This window comes from Talpa europaea, assembly GCF_964194135.1.
Source record: "Talpa europaea genome assembly, chromosome: 8".
NCBI classification, from domain to species: domain Eukaryota; kingdom Metazoa; phylum Chordata; class Mammalia; order Eulipotyphla; family Talpidae; genus Talpa; species Talpa europaea.
The window spans coordinates 92409230-92429415 of NC_140075.1; the positions used below are offsets into that span (position 1 = coordinate 92409230).

The 20186-nt window shown below is 37.0% G+C and overlaps 1 protein-coding gene across 1 annotated transcript; it reads right to left on the minus strand.

Moving 5' to 3' along the window:
* Positions 1-5156: 5156 nt before the first annotated feature.
* Positions 5157-9533, minus strand: ZBTB25 (zinc finger and BTB domain containing 25; the record flags this gene model as incomplete). The annotated part of the gene is made up of 2 exons (XM_084239832.1): positions 5157-6291; positions 9361-9533. 2 exons carry the CDS (start codon positions 9531-9533, stop codon positions 5157-5159), a joined length of 1308 nt encoding a protein of 435 aa, XP_084095958.1.
* Between the last annotated feature and the right edge of the window lie 10653 nt (positions 9534-20186).

Sequence of the window (20186 nt, forward strand, 5' to 3'; positions counted from 1 at the left end):
AGACAGAAATCCCAAAATTTAAGTTTGCGATTTTAGCTCTTGCAATCATCACAAAACTTGTTTTAGGCTTTTAGCACAGGGTTAGTCAACCTCAGTACTACTGACATTTTGGGCTGGATAAATTGTTGTAGAGTTCTCTGTGTTGTATGATGTTTAGCAACAATCCCTGGACTCTGCCCCCTTGATGCCAGCAGCAATCTATGCCCCCGTCACCCCACCAACCACTACCCAATTGTGACAATCAAAAACATTTTCATACTTACAAATGTCCCTGTGGTGAGGGGATCACCCTGTGTCATGGTTAACTTTGTGTCAACTTGATTGGGCCACAAATACCAAGGTATTTGTTCAAATATTATTCTGGGTGTGTCTGTGAGGGTGTTTTGGATGAGATTAACACTTGAATTGCTAGGCTGGGTAAAGCAGATTGCCATTCCCAATGTGGGTGAACCTCAGCTAATCAGTTGAAGGCCTGAAAAGGTTGACCCTTATGTGAATAAGGGGAACTTCTATCAGACAATTGAGCTGGGTCATTGGTTTTTTCCTGCTTCTATGGGTCCCAAGCCTGCCGCCTTGTGGACTATGGCTACAGCATTGGTTCTCCTAGATCTCCAGCCTGCCTATTCTAGACCTTGGCACTTGAAACCTCCATAACTGTGTGAGTTAATTTCTTGTAATAAATACCCTCTCACCACCCAGATAGATGATCAAGCTATAGCTATAGATACACATTCACTTAGTGGTTTCTCTGAAGAATACTAATACACTTTGATTGAGAACCACTTTTATAGATTGTCTTTTTGGAGGAGATAGAGCAGAACAAATATGGAAGAAAGGAGCAAAGCAACAAATTCTTTCCGGAGATGGTAATTGGAAACCACTTGACTAGGACACCAATGCCTATTAACATAGTTTCTGGTTGATAAGAATTGGCTCGCTGATGAATTTTCGCATTACACTTCCAAAATATTATTATCTGGCACCAAAAACTTCTTACCTCAACACTAGGAAGACAACATTTAGCAGACACTGCTGTAAAACAAGAACACATTTTCTAAGCTAAGCTTATAAAAAGATTTAGTTTATTATCAAGTCACATAAATTTGTCATGATAATATACAAGAAATCCACGGTCTTTATTACAAACAGAATATACAAAACTTTCTAAAAGAATGTTTGTGAAGCAAACACAAAGTACATTAGACGGGAAAATTTAACTACAACGTATTATTGATTTCAGTCTCCTGTATTTGATGTGTTACTTGTACTTTGAATACTTCTTCAGTGTACCTTTTTTATTGTACAAATTTTTGAAATATTCATTTTTAAGTACTTTAAGTTGACATGTGATCTACTCTAACTAAATGTCTATTTGGCACAAAACAGAAAATTGACAATAAGAATGTCAATTACACTTAGAGTAATATTTACTACATAATCAGCTGTGGTGCAGATACATAGTGTGAAACACAATGGATTCTTCTAGATTTTGAAGGCAAAAACCATAGTTTGTTAATTCTTTGTGCTTAAGACATACAGGCTTGGGATTGTGGACTCTCACCAGTTTTCAAAAAGTTGAACCATACAAACACAGAAGTACAGCAAAGAAGAATCATTCACAGATTTTACTCTTAGGAATTTAAAAATTATAATAAAAATACCATAAAACTACATTTAATTTAAAACAATGACAAGTTACATCATGAAAACTCTTCAAAGTGTCTATTTTTACCTCACTTACTAAAAAACATAAATACCTGTCAAGGATCTGAGTTACAACAGAATTTCCCCGTGCAAATAAATATTAACGGAATTAGGCATTTTTAAGACTATTTTTTCCATGATTAATATGTATTTCCTTTTAGTTTTAAGTGAAGCCTTTCTATTTTACTATTTTTAATACAACCCAATGAATTACTATGTTATTATCCCTGCTCCATTTCTTGTCCCCATCTATTATTATATGACTTTCATGAAATAAATGAAAATTCTATTTTCTTCACTGCGTTTATTCCCTTTCCCATATGTGAAAGATTGGGGAACTTTTAGCAAAACTGGAATTGAAAGGTTTTATTCCAATATTGCCAAGGAATTAATAGCCTCCTTGCTGAAGGCTAAAGAGAACTACTGATGATTAAACTACAGAATAAGAATTCTAGCAACTATGTCATTTCATCAGTATTTGTATAAAAATTAAAAAGTTTTTCTAATAATTATTAATTATTAATAGTATATGACTTCTAAGACATTCTAGAATTTATGAATTGGAACACAGAAATTTATAGATTTAGCTAAAGAAAAAAATGCAGCTTTCTTTATATTACTAGTTTTTAATTAATGATATTGAGAGAACTTTAACATAATTTTAATGCAAATCTTCACAACAGCCCTGTGAGGTAGGGATCACTAATATCTACTTTATGAGAAATAATAATCTCAAAAGTTAGAAATGAAATTTTTTTTAATAAGGCAGAAAGTTAGAAATGAAGTGTTTTTGTTTTTTAATAAGGCAGACTGCCCTTACCAGATACTGATTTCTGACAATATGCTAAAAGGGACAAATACTAAAATACTCTATTTTTCTCCAGAAAACAGATATATTTTGGATCTGGAAAGAGTAAGATTCTAAGCTTTTCCAAGAGGAAAAAGCCTGATACACTGGTTAAGGTGCATATAGCATTTCCAGTTTTAAGAGTTTGGTAATCATTATGCATATGATGTAGTCAAAACTAAAGGTTTAACTAGAAGAACATTTTTTTATACCAAGTACATTTTCTTAGGAATCACATCTACCTTTTATAAAAAGATGAACTTAGGACACAGTGTTAGTTATATAACAGTTCTTTTTAAAATACTTCTGCTGCATGAATGAAGAAGAATTACAATGAGGGTCAGTCCATACCAATATTCATTGGTTCTCTGGAACCCAGCTTTGGGGATTTTTTCTATAAAATAGAGTAACATTTTTCCACTTTCTAAATCAGAGAATTTTGTGAAGACTAAGGAAAAAGCATTTTTTTTTTAATTCTTAACCTTAAAAGGAACTATAAGAATAAAAATACAGTTAACCACTATTTTCTTTAATACTTACATAGATATATTTCTGATTTAAACTAATGTGCCTATCACACTAATCAGCCACAAGCAAACTCTTGTCAGTTTCTGAGACTCTACCCTGAACTGCCGCCCTAACCCACAATTCATACGCACCCCTAAACCTACCCAATAGGAACCTACTTCCTGTGCCAAGGGCTTATGACGAGCAAGTAGGAAAGCACATAAGAGGAGACGAATCAGAAAAATGACCTAATGAGAAAAATAAAATTTTACTTGAACAGGCCAGGGAATATATCTAAAATATATAAAACCAATGTTAATATTTATTTTCACATTATGAGATAAAGTCTTTGAGGGCAGTGAGCTTGAATAATTGCTTATATGATTTCAGTTCAAGATTAGATGAAGTTCTCACCTCAAAGAACAATACATTTGTTTAACCACCCCAATACAACTGATCTTGTATAAACAGCTACTTAGATTTGCTCTCAACACATATCAACCTTGACACTCCTACCCCCACCCCTAAAGTAGAAATTGAACTGCCTTAGATCATGCCCATTGGTTTTCTTCATTTTAGTTCTCAAGAAAAACTTATCACTTCATAATTTACCTACATTCACTACTTCCCCAAAGAAAACCTTTGTGCTCTTAGAATGAACTCAATCACTCTTTGAGCTCCCTCCTGACTGAACTCTGATGCTGTTGAGGAACATTGGTACTATCAGGAAATCCTTCAGAAGTGTACTGTCAGGAGAGAGCTTACAGGGTTTTGTATGCAGTTAAGTTCTAAGCCTCACAAACCAAATCTATCAGATTTATTTAAATGTCTGTGAGGCATAGAATCTAATAGGGCAGCATACAAAAAAGATGAGGCTGTTTGGCATCTCTCTCTTTTATTCTCTACTACCTACTATTTGAAATTGAGACATTTCAGAAATAACTTAGATCTGTCCTTTGTGATAAAGTTCGACCAGCTATTTCCCACCTACACAGAACAAGAGAATTACCATTTAATATATCAATTTTAATTTTTCTGGGGTTTTAGCTTTGTAAATTTTACTATTAAGAGGAGGTTAAGTTTGCCTACAGAGGGAAAGTTAGGGACTTTAAACATAGTTCTAGAACACTGACTACATGTACTCTGCTGGTTTTATGAACCAGAAAAAAAGTGAAAACTGTGCACTGAAAAATTATTTTCAAATGATTGTTAGAAAATTAACATCAACTCAGAGGGCCTAGAAATTCCTCTGACACTAAAGGTAGAAAGATAATTTGTATTTTATCATTTTCTTCTTTAAACTCACATAAACTTTGATCATAAAAATCTCAAATAGCTTTCAAGGTTTTTAAAAAACACTCCCAATTAATGTATTAACACTGGGATATTAGACAACACAGGGCTATCTGAATCTGTCTCTGTATGCTTATCTATGTTTATGTATCTTACTGTTACGCTAAGATTTTTTTTGTGTGTCTGACTATACTCCCTTTTTAGTAAAAAATGAGGTGGTTCAAAGTTAAAAAATAAATAAAAACCATATAAGATATTGTAGGGCTAGTAAGTAAAAAGTAATTTTAAGACTACTCATGATTTGGTATAGCTAGACCTTAAAATAAACTTTTTATACATTATAACTGTAGTTATACATTAAAATAATTATTGATTTCCTATGTGGCAGAAAATATTTTAAAATAATTCTCAGAAGGGCTCAATTCATGTGAATAGTTAGCCAAAAGTTATAGTCTAGAATATTCTTTAAAAAAGATTTCATTTATTTTCTATTCAATTTGATTTTACTGATTATTTAACCTGGAAAAACTTAGAAATTCTATTAACTATTCACTCTAAAGTTCCACATTTCTACACTGATTTCTAAGTTACAATTTAATTTATGAAACATTCACAACTCCAACTGAAGGTTCACTTTTAACAGCCATGTATTAATATATTTTACAATAAGACCTAATATGTACATTTGTAACACTATGGATAATAAAAGCCAATAGAATGTGGGGAGGAAAATAATTTATAAATGAAAATATGCAGATGAATTTTCTATTTCAGAATTGATATAAAAACTCTGAAGAAGAAACTGCTATTCAACTAGGATAGTGTCCACATTTTCTTGTGTGAGTTCTGACTCTAAGGCACAAGATGAGTCTAACTGTTCTTGCGACAAACGAGAACTTTTTAGGGGGATATCAGACCAGCTGTCACAATACGGTTGAAATCTCTGTGCTAATGCATTACCAAACCTTTGGCATCGATTATATTTATAAGGTTTACCTTTGTGTGTATACATGTGTTCTAGCAATTGGCTCTTTCGCAGAAATTTATGACCACAGATGGTACAGCTGATTTTTCTTTTCCTTGAAAAAGAAAAATTACAGTTTAATTCTACTGGTTCAGTGTCTTTGGAGATCAAAGACACTTGACTAATCTGCAAAGGTTCTGTGGTACCCCGGTTTGAGTGGTCAGGTTGCTGTTCATTCTCCTTGACGATGAAGGAGCTTAGCCTGCGGCATTCAAGAGCCTCACTGTTTTCATTAAGTGGATGCACTTCACCAAGGTCATTACTTTCCAAGATGGAAGCAGGGACACCAAATGGGAGGGATCCAGACACATGTGTATGGAGATGTTGTCTTAGGTTGTTACGGGAATCAAAACGTTCCCCACAGTAATGGCATAAGTGTATTTTGATGCTGCTTTCGGTAAAAGTAGAACCTGTCACTTCCGAAGAAGGTGAAGGGTGGCTCTGAGAGATCACAGATTCTGGGTCACATCTTTCCTGCTTGATGGACACTGGGGGCTTCGGGTGCTCCTCCAAGGCCTGGGTGGCAGGATGGGCCCTCTGCTGGTCTGTAGTGCCATCATCCAGCCCAATTGCAAGAGAAAGCTGCAACTGGGGGTGGTCACCCTGAACAGCAGCTCTGTTTCCATTGTTACTGGAAGGAGCTTCTTTGACCTCTAGTCCTTGCTTGACAGCCGTTTTTTGGGTTGTTGAGATCTGAATGCCATACAAATTTGAGGACTGTACAGTCTCCGGTGAGAACACTTGATTCATTTCAGTTGCAATGTGAGAAAGGTAGTCCGCATGAAGAAATCGAATCCCTTCCTCCAAACGACTATGATCCACAATCTGTTTCGGCCCTTTCCCCGTGTACATAATGTGCAACAAATAGCTGAATATGTCAGGTTGGATGTCAGTTGGTTGTATTTTTATGCATTCACTGTTAAAAACAAACAAAAAAAGACCCACAGAAAATGAAATAACCCAGTTGGCCTTCTAGTTAACAGAATGGTCTTAGGCTAAAACAATTTCTTACTAGGAGGTTCAAACTTAGCAACCTGCCTTGATGAAAGAGAGCAAATAAAGCTTGAACTTTCATGGTATATCTGTTTTGTGATCCAGCAACAAGTCTTTATATATTCAATCTACCGTCTACAGTTAGTGAACACAGGCATTTTGATGAGCTCAATGACTCCTAAGTTATATGTACTATACTAGATGGCCAGGGGGCAGAAAAACAATGAATAGGTACCCTGTTCTTGAGGAACTTAACAATCTACTGCATATATTTATCAAAAGAATTGAAAACAAATACCTGTACACCAATGTCCATTACATTAGCCAAAAGGTGGGAACAACCCAGTTATCCATCAACAGATGATGTATAAACAAAATGTGGCACATATAATGGGGTATTCAACCACAAAAAAGAAGGAAATTCTGACACATGCTACAACGTGGATGAGGCTTGAAAACATTATGCTTAGTGAAATAAGCCAGATACAAAAAGAAAATTTTTTTGTAATGCCATTTATAAGAAATATCTAGAACAAGCAAATTTCAGAGAGACAGAAAGCAAATTAGAAGCAAACAGGAGTTTTGGGGACAGAAGTTAATGGGCACAGTCTATGTTTGAGGTAATGAAAAGTTTCAGAAATGTACAGTTGTAATGGTTGCATGGCATTGTGAATTTAATTATCACCACAGAATTGTACAATTAAAAATGGTTAAAATGGCAAATTATGTTATATATATTTTGCCACAATAAGAAATATTATGAAAATGTAAAAGATCCACTGAAATTGATTAATACTTAGAATTTAAATTATGATTACCTTATTTTGGCTTCCAAACTATATTGAAACATCTACTCTTTAAATCACAGATAAAAGCAAGCATAACTTTGAAAAGCTTTAAGATAACCCAAAAGCCCAATTTTTACATATGAATTTAGAATTCAGATAATAGATGGTAGATATTATTATAACAAGAAATCAGGAAACACCCTACAAAATGAAGATTAAGTCTACCTGAGAAAGTGCTGGATGTCAAAGAACAATGGAATCAGTCAATGGATCTACCTTTCCTGAGGTAGAAGTTTGTGTCAATGCACCAGCATGAAGTGGGTGGCAGCATGCTGGCAATCCATTTCTTTAGTCCTGGTATCACAGGATTCCCTCTTGGGTTCCACTCTTAGTACTGAACCACCTACTTCCACGTCTATGGCAAGTTTTTTTTTTTTTTTAAATATATGTATCAGTACACAATTCTGTTAACTGAGGGGTTTTTTAGATGCTCAACAGAGATACCACAGAGCGGACCTGCCACTTCTGTACCTCCTGGATACAGTTAAGCATGGTGCCTGGTACACAGAGGGTGCTTTGATGGGAAACCAACTCACAGTTCTCGGATAACACTGATGTGAAAGTAATGTTTCTAATCCAGTTTCTACACTGACACTTAGGTTATACAGGAAACTCTTTTGCATGACAGAAAATGCTACCCATGGCCCATCCCTCACTCCAACCTCCTCTCCCCTTGTAACACATATTCAGCCATTCTAACTACTCTGTTTTCTAAATGTGCTAGTCTAGTTCATATCTGCATGTTTTCATGCATTTTTGTCCCCCTCTTTATGCAATGTACCTTTTTTGCATTTCCCTATACCTGAAAAATTCCTGATCCTTTAAGACCCAGGGCTGCTATAAAATTTGTTCCAATAGGGCTACCGACTCTCCACTCTACCTTGTATAACATTTCTATTATAGACTTATCACATTAATTATTAACAATAGCAGTTAACATCATAAAGTTCTATTCTAAGCATTTTATTCATTATTTTTATTTTTAAAAGAATTATTTATTTATACAAGAACCGGGGTACAGGCCAGAGGTGCGGGAGGGTGAGAGAATTCACCAGAGACAGAGTGGGGAACAGAACAGGCAGACTGATGGAAACACACTGGTAAGGGGATCAGCAGGTGAGACAGGAGAGGTCTGCCGCGCCATGTGGGTTGCGCCGCGGCTGGTGGGGATCAAACCGGTACTGCAGAGGCTATGGACAGCTTTACAGCGCTGCGCTCAACCACCTGCGCCAGTAGGGAGGCCCTATTCTAAGCATTTTAATATTAAACCATCTAATAGTCTCAATATAATGGGGTGGGTGCAGTGTTTTACAGAGAAGGAGACTGAGGCACAGAGAGATCAATTAAACTACTATGAATTTTTTGAGGGCAGGGAATATAACATAACCTGTAAAGGAGATCCTATACAGGGGATGACAAGTATGTACATAAAAAACATTTGAAGTAAAGAACAATTAAATAAAAATGTACAATGGAGGCTGTCTCTTAAGTATTTTATGTAAGGTCTTTAAAAAAAAGTGTTCTATCACTGTCAATCTAGGACGGATGAAAACTATTCTTACTATAAGTTCAGAATCTGAGTAACACTTTCTTGCCCTCTCTATATATACTTATCATGTTTGGATAACCCAAATTCAAAAAATTTTTTAAAAAATGAAACAAAGACCTATGACACTGAATATAAGGTGGGCAGAATTATGGTACTGAAATCTTCCTGTGAAAGTGAATACAATAGAAATCAACAACTTAGTGACTAAGAGCACAGACCTTTAAGACCATAAGACCTGCATTTGAACTTATTAGCTGTATATAACTTATTAACTGTATAATCCTGAATGGGTAAGTTACTTAACACTCATTCTTAGTTTCCTTTTTTCTAAAACAGAAAGAATTACAGGAGAATTTACATTAGGTAAATTCTTTACTGTGGGATAAGCGTTCAATAAATTTTAGTTGTGTTGTTTTCATTGTTATCTTCCACCATAGATCCTATACGCCTAGTTTAATTACTCATGTGTAAAGAAATTAATAAAAAATGTTTTGTTTATTAGTGACCCCATAACAAAGAATCCCCAAAATGATGTTATAATAGGCTAATAACACAATATTAAAAATACTTCTGATTTATAAAAGCACATCCTTACCTTGTTTGGTGAATAAATATCATCTTGAAATAGTTAGAAAAAGCAGCAAGCACTGCTCTGTGGGCTTTGAAATAAACATCTCCGATAGCAACTGTGCAATCACACAGAAAACCAAATTCTCGTTGCATGTTGAGCTGTTGCAGAAGGACAAGGCTATGGCTAGCTGTGTCCATTGTGGCTCTAAGAAAAAAAACAAAATACGTGTTTTTTTGTTTTTGTAAAATTGGCTACAGTTCATACAGACCTAGAGTACAAGGAGATCTAGTTTTAAATGAAATCATTCAACAGTTTTCAGTATTGCTGATTTCAACTTATACCTAGTACTTAATCCATCATGACAACTGATATCAACTCTGCTTAAAATATAAAATATGCTCTTCTTTATCTGGTAAGAGGGTAACTTGATATGAGTGATATAAGGGAACGCCTGTCACTTTTTATCTACACAATTACAAAGTTTCTAGTTCTTAGTTTCCTCACTGGAAAAATAGGAATGAGATACTGATCACTGCCTCAGAGTTAAATGTGGTGAGTTACAGGAAAAGCACCTTATAGTGGAAACTCTATTCAAATATTAGCTATAAATGTTAATAACACAACAAAGTGTTCTGGCTGGGCTATGGTGGTCAGTGATCCTTACGGACCATCTGTGTAATCAGGCAACACCAGCCTCCTATCATAAAATGTCTCAGAAACTTAGCAGACACACTAAGTTCAGGAACCCTCAAAGTAGATGCTAAGCCTCATCCAGGGGTCTCATGGGAAAGAATCTAAATCCTGAATTAGACATATATAAGCACGGAGGTTCCTGAAGGAAGCAGAATATAGGTTGGTACCAAATGGTTTCATGGGGAAAAAAATCATGCATGAGAAAGAACGCACAAAGAATTCTGGTAAAGTCTAGTGTGACAACCAATGACATCTAAGAGAGCCATGGTTTCAGGCAGATGGGAGGTAGCTATACTCACTACCCACCCATCCTGTGCAGAGAGCCCTGATGATTTAGGAGAGATGGGGGTTTTGGTATAAAGGGCAATAATGGATGGAAGAGGGAGGGTTGGGAGAACCTCCACTGAAAAAGCAAATCCTAAAAAAATTAAATTTCCTCAGTAGACAGAGAGGCCAAGGTCTACGGAAGTCACTAATGAGAGTGTGGGGTTATTTGTAAGGAGAATGGCAGCAGTGTAAGCAGCAAACTGCTTGAGTGATTAATAATATAAAAACAGCTAACACTTGATAGTACTTCCTATGTGTCAGAGACTTTGTGTCATTTAATCTTCAATACAATTCTATGCAAAAGGAGGGCCTCCTGGGTGGTGCAGCGGTTGAGCACTGGGCTGCGAGGCTGTCAGCAGCCTCTGCAGCACTGGTTCAATCTCCGGCCACGGGGTGAGGGTCCTCTCCTGCCGCCCGCTGCTCCTCTCAGCAGTGTACTTCATCACTCTGCCCATTCTGCTCTCCGCTCTGGATCTGGTGAATTCTCTTACCCTCCCGCGACTCTGACTGTACCCAGTGCTTGCATAAATAAATAAATAAATATTTAAATAAATACATAAATACATACATAAACAATTCTGTGCAAAAGGGACTATTCAATGCATTTTACAGATGAAGCAATGAATCAGCACAGAGTTAATTTACCCAAGTTCACAATGCTAGTAAGTGACAGAAAAGGGGATTCAAAGCAAGGCACTGGGCTCAAGAGCCCAAATGTCCTTCCTCTCCACCTACCAGAGGGAACATAACCCACAAACCAGAGGACCCTGTCTAGTTACACATCAAGGCCTCTGTAATATTTGGAAAGAGGAATCAGAGAGAAACCCAGGTTTCCTGCTGGTTAAGCAAATGTCACAGAGAAAAAAAATTTACTTATTAGTGGATAGTCAAGAATATAACTGATAAAGATAAATGTAGTTATTACTAATAAAAACTTAAATATATTTTTATTAAAATTACGTATCTAGTATTCTGATATGAAATAATCCCCAAAATACATTAATTTTAAAAAGAGGGCCTCCCTGGTGGTGCAGGAGTTAAAGTCTCAGCACTATCAAGCTATCACCAGCTACTGTGGCATGAGTTTGATCCAGGGAGCTGACCCACATGGCACAGCACACTCTCTCTTGTCTTGCCCGCTGCTCCCCTCGGCAGTGTATTTCAGCAGATCTGCCTGTTCTGTTCCCCATTCTCTCTGGTGAATCCTCTCACCACCACCCCACCTCAGCACCTTTGGCCTACACCCCAGTTCTTGTATGCATATATAAATCTTAAAAAAATAATAATTTTAAAAAGTATACAATTGCATAAAAAGTACTGTTTATATAAAAGATTGGTTATTTTATTTTTAAAGGTGGGGTAAGAATTTATGTAAGAACATACTCTTGTTTATATATAGTTCTCTGGAAAGCTTCAGAGAAATGAGTAAAATGTTTGTTTCTGGGAATGCAAACAGGGAGCAGGGTGTTAAGGGTGGGACTAACTATGCCGCTTGAACTAAAAAAAAAAAAACCCTTTTATTGAAGTTTAACATCATAAACACATATTCCTTTTTCCCTTCTCATTTTTTAAAATTATAAAATATTTCAGACAGATAAGTAGGTTCAAAGAATAATGTAACAAATGTCCACACTTGACCACAGAAAGTAAACATTACAAATATAGCAGAGATCCCCCGACATCTCTTTCTCATTTACTCCCCTACCACCACCACCCATCTTGCCTCCCAAGGCAACCATCACCCAATATGTGGTGTTTATGGCTCTCCTATATATCATCACATCCTTACTTACGTTTATATCCTTTTACAAGGTGTAAGATTATTTTGCATGTTTTAAAATTTTATGTAAATAACATTGTACTTGAGAAATTCTACACTCGTGCATTAATTGAAAAAATTCTACTCATTCAAACATAAGTTTCTCCTATTACTCCCCCACAAAAAAACAAAACTTTCACATGTCATTCTAAAAGCCTTTAAGCAACAAAGAAATAAGGTAACAAAACCTAGAGAAACTTAAGACTATCTTCTAAAAATATAAACAAAAATCCAAATTGTGGGTATTGCTCCAAAAGGCCCTTTAACAAATTCACCATTTGTATTTACCACATTCCCCAGACCCTAAGATACTACCAACTTATAGGGAAATTTAAAAAACCAAAATAAAATTCTATATTAGAGATTTCTGTCTGTGAAAAATGTGTATCTTAGACTCAGAAATGTTCAAATTGAAGTACCTTAACCTAGCCAGCCTTACAAAATTATGTTCAAAACCCCCATTATATCATAAACATTTCACCAGTTCTTTCCATGTATATGTTGTGTATTAGTCTAATGAACTACTGAACCACATGGAAGTGAGAAATGGCACACTAAAAAGCTGCATATACAAAAATCTTGTGGCTAATGGTCTATGACTAATAGTTAAATTCTTCAGTTATTGAACAAATATCTCTTGAAAAGGAATTTAACAAAGAAAAATCACTGGAGAACATGCACTGTATAAGGTACGGGGACAGAAAAAATTACATTGATGCTGCAGTCAAGATGATTACAGGCCAATAGGAGAGATAAAACATGAAACAGGAAGTAGAAGCGGTAAGTGCTGCAAGAGCAGTTCAGAGAACATGCTACAGAGGAGAGAGAAATTACAGGCAACCCAATGGAATATAAACCATTTGAACTGAATTTAGATAAAGAAGGGAACACAGCATTCCCGGCAGGAAAAAATGAATAAAATTACAGGGAGGAGCATGAACATATAAATATCAGAAGAATTCCTTTTGGCATAGAGAAACAAATGGGAATAATGGGGGGGGGGGTGTCAGCTCACCTAGGGTGCTGAATGTAAAAGTAAAAGGCACTCCAGTTGTGTTGACAGAATTATGTTAAAATGTTTTCTGTGGGAGGGAGAACACTATAGTAGTCAAAGCTTGGACAACCTGGGTTAAAATTCCAGCTGTCATTTGAAAAACTGTGTTAACTTCACAAGATGCTTAACCCTCTGGTTAAGTATGGGTCTTGGTTTCATTTATAAAATATGAATAATTACAGTATTTACAGGTTGTTATATAGATTTAGTAAGATAATGCATAGAAACACGTAGAAATAGTGGGGCCATAGTAAGTGTCCAGTAAATACCAGTTATCATCTTCATCACCATTATCAGGCCTGTGAATCAAGACTGCTCTAACAGCAACATATGTAAAAGATTAGCAAGGGAAAGACATGGAGAAAGGAGGACTAGCAAGATGTCTACTGCAATATCCAAGCAGCAGCAGTGGGAAGAAGGAATACAAGATACCCTCTGACATGAATTGGCAGACTGGATGTGGTTGGCTACAGAGATCAAGTCAAAGGTGTCCCAGAATTTCAGCTCAGGTAATTCGAAGAATTTATTCTTTCCTTCAGGTCATGGCAGACTAACTGCCATGTGCTGGGTAATGAAATAAAGGGAGAGTTCCAGAATACCAGAGAAGCAGCATAGTAGCTGGCTTGGTAAGCGACATTTCAATTTGGACACAGTGAGTTCAAGGTATTTACTCTAGAATATCTGAGTAGAAAGGTCTAGTTATCAGTGGAGACTATGCAGGACTGGGGCTCCAGATAGTGCAGGACTAGAGAGGGAGGTGGCCCTCTGACATGAACCGACTGTAGAGTGAAATAAGAGAAAAAGAAGCTAAGAATGAATCCTTGAAAAACACAGAAAAGATACAATAAGACAGAAGAGGGGAAATAAGTAAACAATAGTGTCACTGAATTTAAGGGAGATGAAGGAAAGGAGAGAACTTTCGTCGGAGGTGGCAATGGTGTAGAATGTTACAGAGGATGACATCTATTACAAATAACCCTAAGTGTGGTGACTAAGAGGTTTCTGGTGACCTCTGACAAGTTTGGGAAAGCAGCAAGAACAAAACATATGACTCCAAGAAGACGTTAAAAAGTAGCTGCAGATAGGACAGTACACAGTGAGCTGCAGATCTAAGACTCAGGCTCAGGAAGGGTAGAATCTCTAGAAACCAGAAAAAATACAATTAAAAGTTTAAGTGCAGCAGTTAGCCATGGAGAAAAGAGAGCTCTTTCGACAGTGGACAGGAAATGGCTGAGGTGAAAGAATGAGTACTATTTCAGATGGCATTGACTCACAACTATTAGGTCAGTCCACATGCAGGGAGAGGAGGTAAATTCAGTCCTCGAAAGAAAGCTGAAATAATCATCCCTGACACTAATATAGGACATTAAGGTTTATGGATAACTTGGTTGGACCAAATTTATTTGTATCAAATGATACAGTTTCTACTAATCCTTATTTTAACTGTCACCATCGCTAATCTATTAATCTGTTCAGTCTATTCAGTGCATTTATTTTAGGTATGATTTTTGGTCTAAATTTTCATTTTGCTTTTTTAAAAATATTTTATATAATTCTTACATCATTTTTCATTTTTGCACAATGTATGCATTTTCATTTTGGCTATATTCCCCATACAATTGCACCCTCCCTTATTTTGACCCTAATCCTTCCTCTCCCCACTCACCACTCCCCCTCTGCCCCCGCCATAGTATATCTTTAGTTTACAGTTGCTTGTTGATTTTGATTTTACTTCGTATTAATCAGTCTTTTTCCTGGTCCTTTATTTAGGTTTTCTAAATTCCTGCTATGAGTGAGACCATCCGGTATTTTTCTTTTTCTTTCTGAGTTATTTCGCTGAGCATGATCCCTTCTAGCTCCATTCATGTTGCTGCAAACTGCATGGGTTTATCTTTTTTGATTGCTGAGTAACATTTCACCTTTTTTTAGCATCTCTCTGTTGAGATTTCCTATCTGTCCATACATTTACAACCTTATTTTGTCCTAAATCTACTTTAAATCTTCTCCACTAGGGGCCTCCCTGGTGGTGCAAGGGTTAAGCATAGCACTGAGAAGCTATCTGCAGCCTCTGCAGCTCAAGCTTCATCCCTGGCTGGCCAGGGAGCTGCCCACATGGCACAGAAGACTCTCCTGAGTTGCCCCCTGCTCCCCTCAGCAGTGTATTTCAGTAGATCTGCCTGTTCTGCTCCCTACTCTGTCTATGGTGAATCTACTCACACCCCTCCCCCCCACATCGCTAGTCTGTACCCCAGTTCTTTTATGCATAAATAAATAAATCTCCACTGAATCCTACCTGTGAGTCATCTTGGGGTGAATCTCCATTGATCAGAGTGATCATTACTGTTTCTTTACATATCTAGTAGTCTTTTTGGGTCATAGCATGGACATTGTGATGACTACAATGAAGATTCTACATTTTTAATACCCAAGAGAATTGATGCTTTTGCAGATACCTAACTTGGCTGGACTTAAAATTCCAGGCTCAGTATTTTTTAGCGTTAAGGGTGTTCTCTGGAGGCTGCTCAAACAAATGTGTGAGTTTAAGAGGTCAGCAAGAGATTTGATGTGAGTTTATATATGTATTTGGGGTCCAAGACTGACATTTTTTCTCTTTACTTTCTAGCTGTGTGGTCACTCTAAACTCTCTCCTCTTCCTCAGGCAGGTAAAATTAGAGGTTATCATCCCAGTTTTAGGCATTTTGTCATGTCACCAACTGGAGCCTTCTCTTTGGCTCAAAGTCATAAAAATGGAAATGCAATTACTGCTGTTGCCTTCTTCCAAGTGTGGACGGCATTCCAGTTTCTGCTGGCTATCTCTCCAATGTCCTCTGCTAGTTTAAAAAAAAAAAAAATCCCCATTTTTTTTTTTTAAAGATTTATTTCTTTATTTATACAAGCACTGGGTATAGTCAGAAGCACAGGAGGGTGAGAGGATTCACCAGAGCCAGAGCAGGGAACAGAACAGGCAGACTGACGAAATACACTGCTCAGGGGGAGCAGCGGGTGTGGCAGGAGAGGTCTGTCACACCATGTGGGACCCTCTCTGGGGGCCAGGGATCAAACCAGCACTGCAGAGGCTCCGGGCAGCTTTGCAGCCCAGCGCTCCACTGCTTGCCACCAGGGGAGGCCTTTCCCATTTTTTTTATCTGCAGAATTGTCCCAGTAGGAACTATTCAGCAATTTATCAGCAGTTCTAAATGTTCTGCTCTTGAGATCTATTTACACTTTTAAAAAGATTTATTTCTTTATCCATAGAAGAACAGGGGTGTAGGCCAGAGGTGTGGGGCGGTGAGAGGATTCACCAGAGTCTGAGTGGGGATGTATAGGAGGATGTACTGAAATACACTGCTGGGGGGAGCAGGGGATGAGACAGGAGAGGTCTGCTGTGCCATGTGGGTTAGCTCCCTGGCGGGGGATCAAACTCATGCTGCAGTGGCTGGTGATAGCTTGCTAGCACTGACACTTTAACCCCTGAACCACCAGGAAGGGCCCGTCCTTTTAATATCTTGCTCTAAAAAGTAGAGCTAGGTTTTCTCTACTTCTGCTATTAAATTTGTTACCACATATTATTTTGATTCAAAAGATTTTGGCTTTGCAAGAGGAAGGTCCTTGCAGACCCACTGAAAGGGTTTCAGGAACCTCTAGGGGGTTCTTGGATCACACTTTGAGGACCTGTGCCCTACACTATCTTTTCCAAATCCTGAGAGATAGTAAAGGAGGAATCACAGGATCAAAGAAGTCAGGAAAGGCACCCAAAATTGTAGTCTACTAGGTATTAAATGGTATTGGTAGTATACTACTTCAAGTCTGACTTTAAACTTCGTGCCCTTTCTACAAAACCCCAATGTAGAACTTCCAATGTATTTGTCAATTGCAGATTTTGCAAATATGTTGGATCAAATCGGGGTGGGGAGAAAGGTGCAAATTTTCCAAGTTTATAAAAAGAAACAAATTCAGATATGTTTAAAAAAACACAACTTATAATAGGTTCATTAAACTCATTTACATAATAATAGGCCTTTGGTATTTTCATCAAATTTTACCTCAGGGCAATAGAGCCAATCCATCACAAAGTTAGTAAAAAGACTTTCTAATACAAACTACTTTGCAAATCATTAGCCAGCCTTTTTATGTAGCTTTTGCTCAGCAATTCTGTTTTCACTGGTATGTGAAATAACCAAAATCTTCTATGCCTAAAAATCTTACAAGTTTGAGAACTTTTGGTGGAAATGTTGAGATGTATGAGAGGTTATGGAAAAACAACCTTTTTATTTTAATAATTTATAGTAAAATACCGATTAGAGCCAAAATATAAGAGTATTACATCTTAAAACTTCTTATCTATTATCAAAGTGGTATATTATAATAGGGCTACTGATGATATTTAAGAGAGACTACAAAAACCCTGTTTATTGACTAAATCAAAGTAACTGGATTAGCTCAAATTAAGTTAGGTAAAACAACTTTGTTTCTATATTTAACTCAATGTTAGCTTGATATTCAATATCTTTGATTTTTATTTTAAAAAATCTATTCTAGGGCCTGCTTGGTGGCACAAGGGGTTAAGCACTGCACTATGAAGCAATCCAAAGCCTCTGCAGCTTCAGAGCAGCCCACATGGTGCAGCAGACCTTTCCTGCCGCCCACTGCTCCCCTCAGCAGTGTATTTCATCAGTCTGCCTGTTCTGTTCTCCGCTCTGGCTCTGGTGAATTCTCTCCCGCGCTTCTGACTGTACCCAGTGCTTGTATAAATAAATAAATAAATCTTAAAAAAAAAAAAAAAGACTATGAGACAGGAAAGTTGGCAGAGGGAATGTGTACAGCTTTTTTGAGATACTTACTCATGGCTATAAATACAAACAAATACTCAAAGTGCCACAAGATAAAAGATTTTTATACAATGATTAAAACTTTTTAATGATACTTTCATACAAGATTGTGGTATTGCCTAGACAAAAAATGTTTGCAGAAGTCATTTATGTGACTGGGGTTCTTATTACTGACTGTATTGTAAAGCTTTCCTTGTAGAGTTGTACTGATGTCTGAGTCCTACTCCAGAGTAACCTAAATAGAATTGTTGGAGGTGAGTGTTTAAAAAATTCCTCAGGAGATTTGAATATGACGCCTCAGCTATGAAACACTGAGTGAGGAGGACACAAGAATATTTCACACACTAAAATTACAGAAAAAGAAGCAATGTTACAAGTCTCAAAACACGAGAATTATACTGATTACATTCAATGAAAAAAATCAACAACTATAATTTTAATTGTAAACTAAACTTAAAATTAGCCACCTTGAAGAAAGGAAGACACCACAGGCAGAGAAGGAACACACCATTTTCAGGCTTCTGTTTAAAAAGTAATTAGAATCAGAGGTATTTATTCTTATACTCCATTACACCTAAAAATGATATGGAAAATCCAAATCTGTAAATACTATGAGGTAAAATCGGCAACAACTCTAGGCATCTGCTTATGAAAATCACTGAGAATGTTAAGAAAAGAGGTTAACAAGTAGATGTGGTAGACGATACAGGAAGAGCAGTTATGCTCTAGAAACCCTTTACGGAACAGGGAAACATTAGGTTGTGGCCCCCTCCCTATTGGCAGTCAGCCTACTACACCTCTAACCCCCATCTAAACAAGAGGGATGCCGGATAAAACCACAGCAAGGCAAACAACAATGTTAACACCAGTGAATGTAAATTGCTAGTGGGTCTTAAAAAAAATCAGAACTCTGTCAAGAGGTATTTCTTCTTTTTGTCCACTAAAAAATAAAAATTGTATTTCTCAAAGGTCAGGAGAAAGACGTAGAATACAATACAGACAGGAATGATTATAAGTGAATACAGGTGAGCCAATGCTTCCTGTGCCACAGAATGTTGCAGAAATATGGGCTGAGAAAATCTTTTGCTAACAGTGCCTAGAATTTTTCAAAAGAAAAAAAAAGTCGTATGATTGATTTGTGACCAAGGAAGACATGAAATAGAAAAAAATTTAAAAATAGTAATTCTATAAACACTTTTTCTACATATGGTTAAAAGAAAAAAAATCCTTCTAGTGAAGAGAAAGTAAATAGGTTTGATCAATAATTCTGAAAATGATGTTTGCTTCATTTTTCCTCTTCTTCCACTCTCCCTAAGCAAGTTCAAGCTGCAGCCTTTCATATTCTAGATGTTATATGTTCTACTTGTTAGCGATAGTTACTATTTTATTGAGGAGACAATATGCAAGCCTGATGTCAAGTGCTCTATGTACAGTCTCCTTTCATCCTCACTATGTTTCCATTTTACAGATGAGGAAAAACCTAGGCTTAGGACACGCTACTAGGAGATAATATAAAGTGGGTCTAACTCCATAGCCTATGCTGCTGGTAATCACAAACCGGAACAGAATTTTTCTTAGTATTCTCTTAAAAGAATGAAGCTCATATGTTATTTTGGATAAATAAGCAGAAAGGGGGCACAGGAAGTGGTGGGGAAGTACTTCATAGTTTATCAAGATAAGAGCACCTGCACTGCTTTTTTAACACAAGGAAAAAAAACTGTAATAATATAAAATCCCCAACTCTTTCTGGTCATTATTACTAAAATAGACAGATTTTTTTTCCAACAATATGGTCCAGCACCACCTTACAGACCATAGTAAATAAATCACTTTAGTTCAGTGGCAGGAGGGCATTACCCAACACTTCCCAGCATAACCCTCGCAGGATATTTTACAGCCAAGGCTCTTGGGCTCCTCCTCCATAGCCAGACAGCTTGGCTCCTTTGCATGCCCCTCAGGAGATAGGGTGGAAACACACAGCTCCACTTTCTAAGGCATAGAGGGCAGCTGAAAGTCCTGCTCAGCCTCTCTGGGCAACCACAGGCGCCAATAAATCAGCCACAGGCGATTCTCTCATCCCCTTCCTGACTTCAAGTGGTAGCAAGATATAATGCAGAAGAGCACTGAC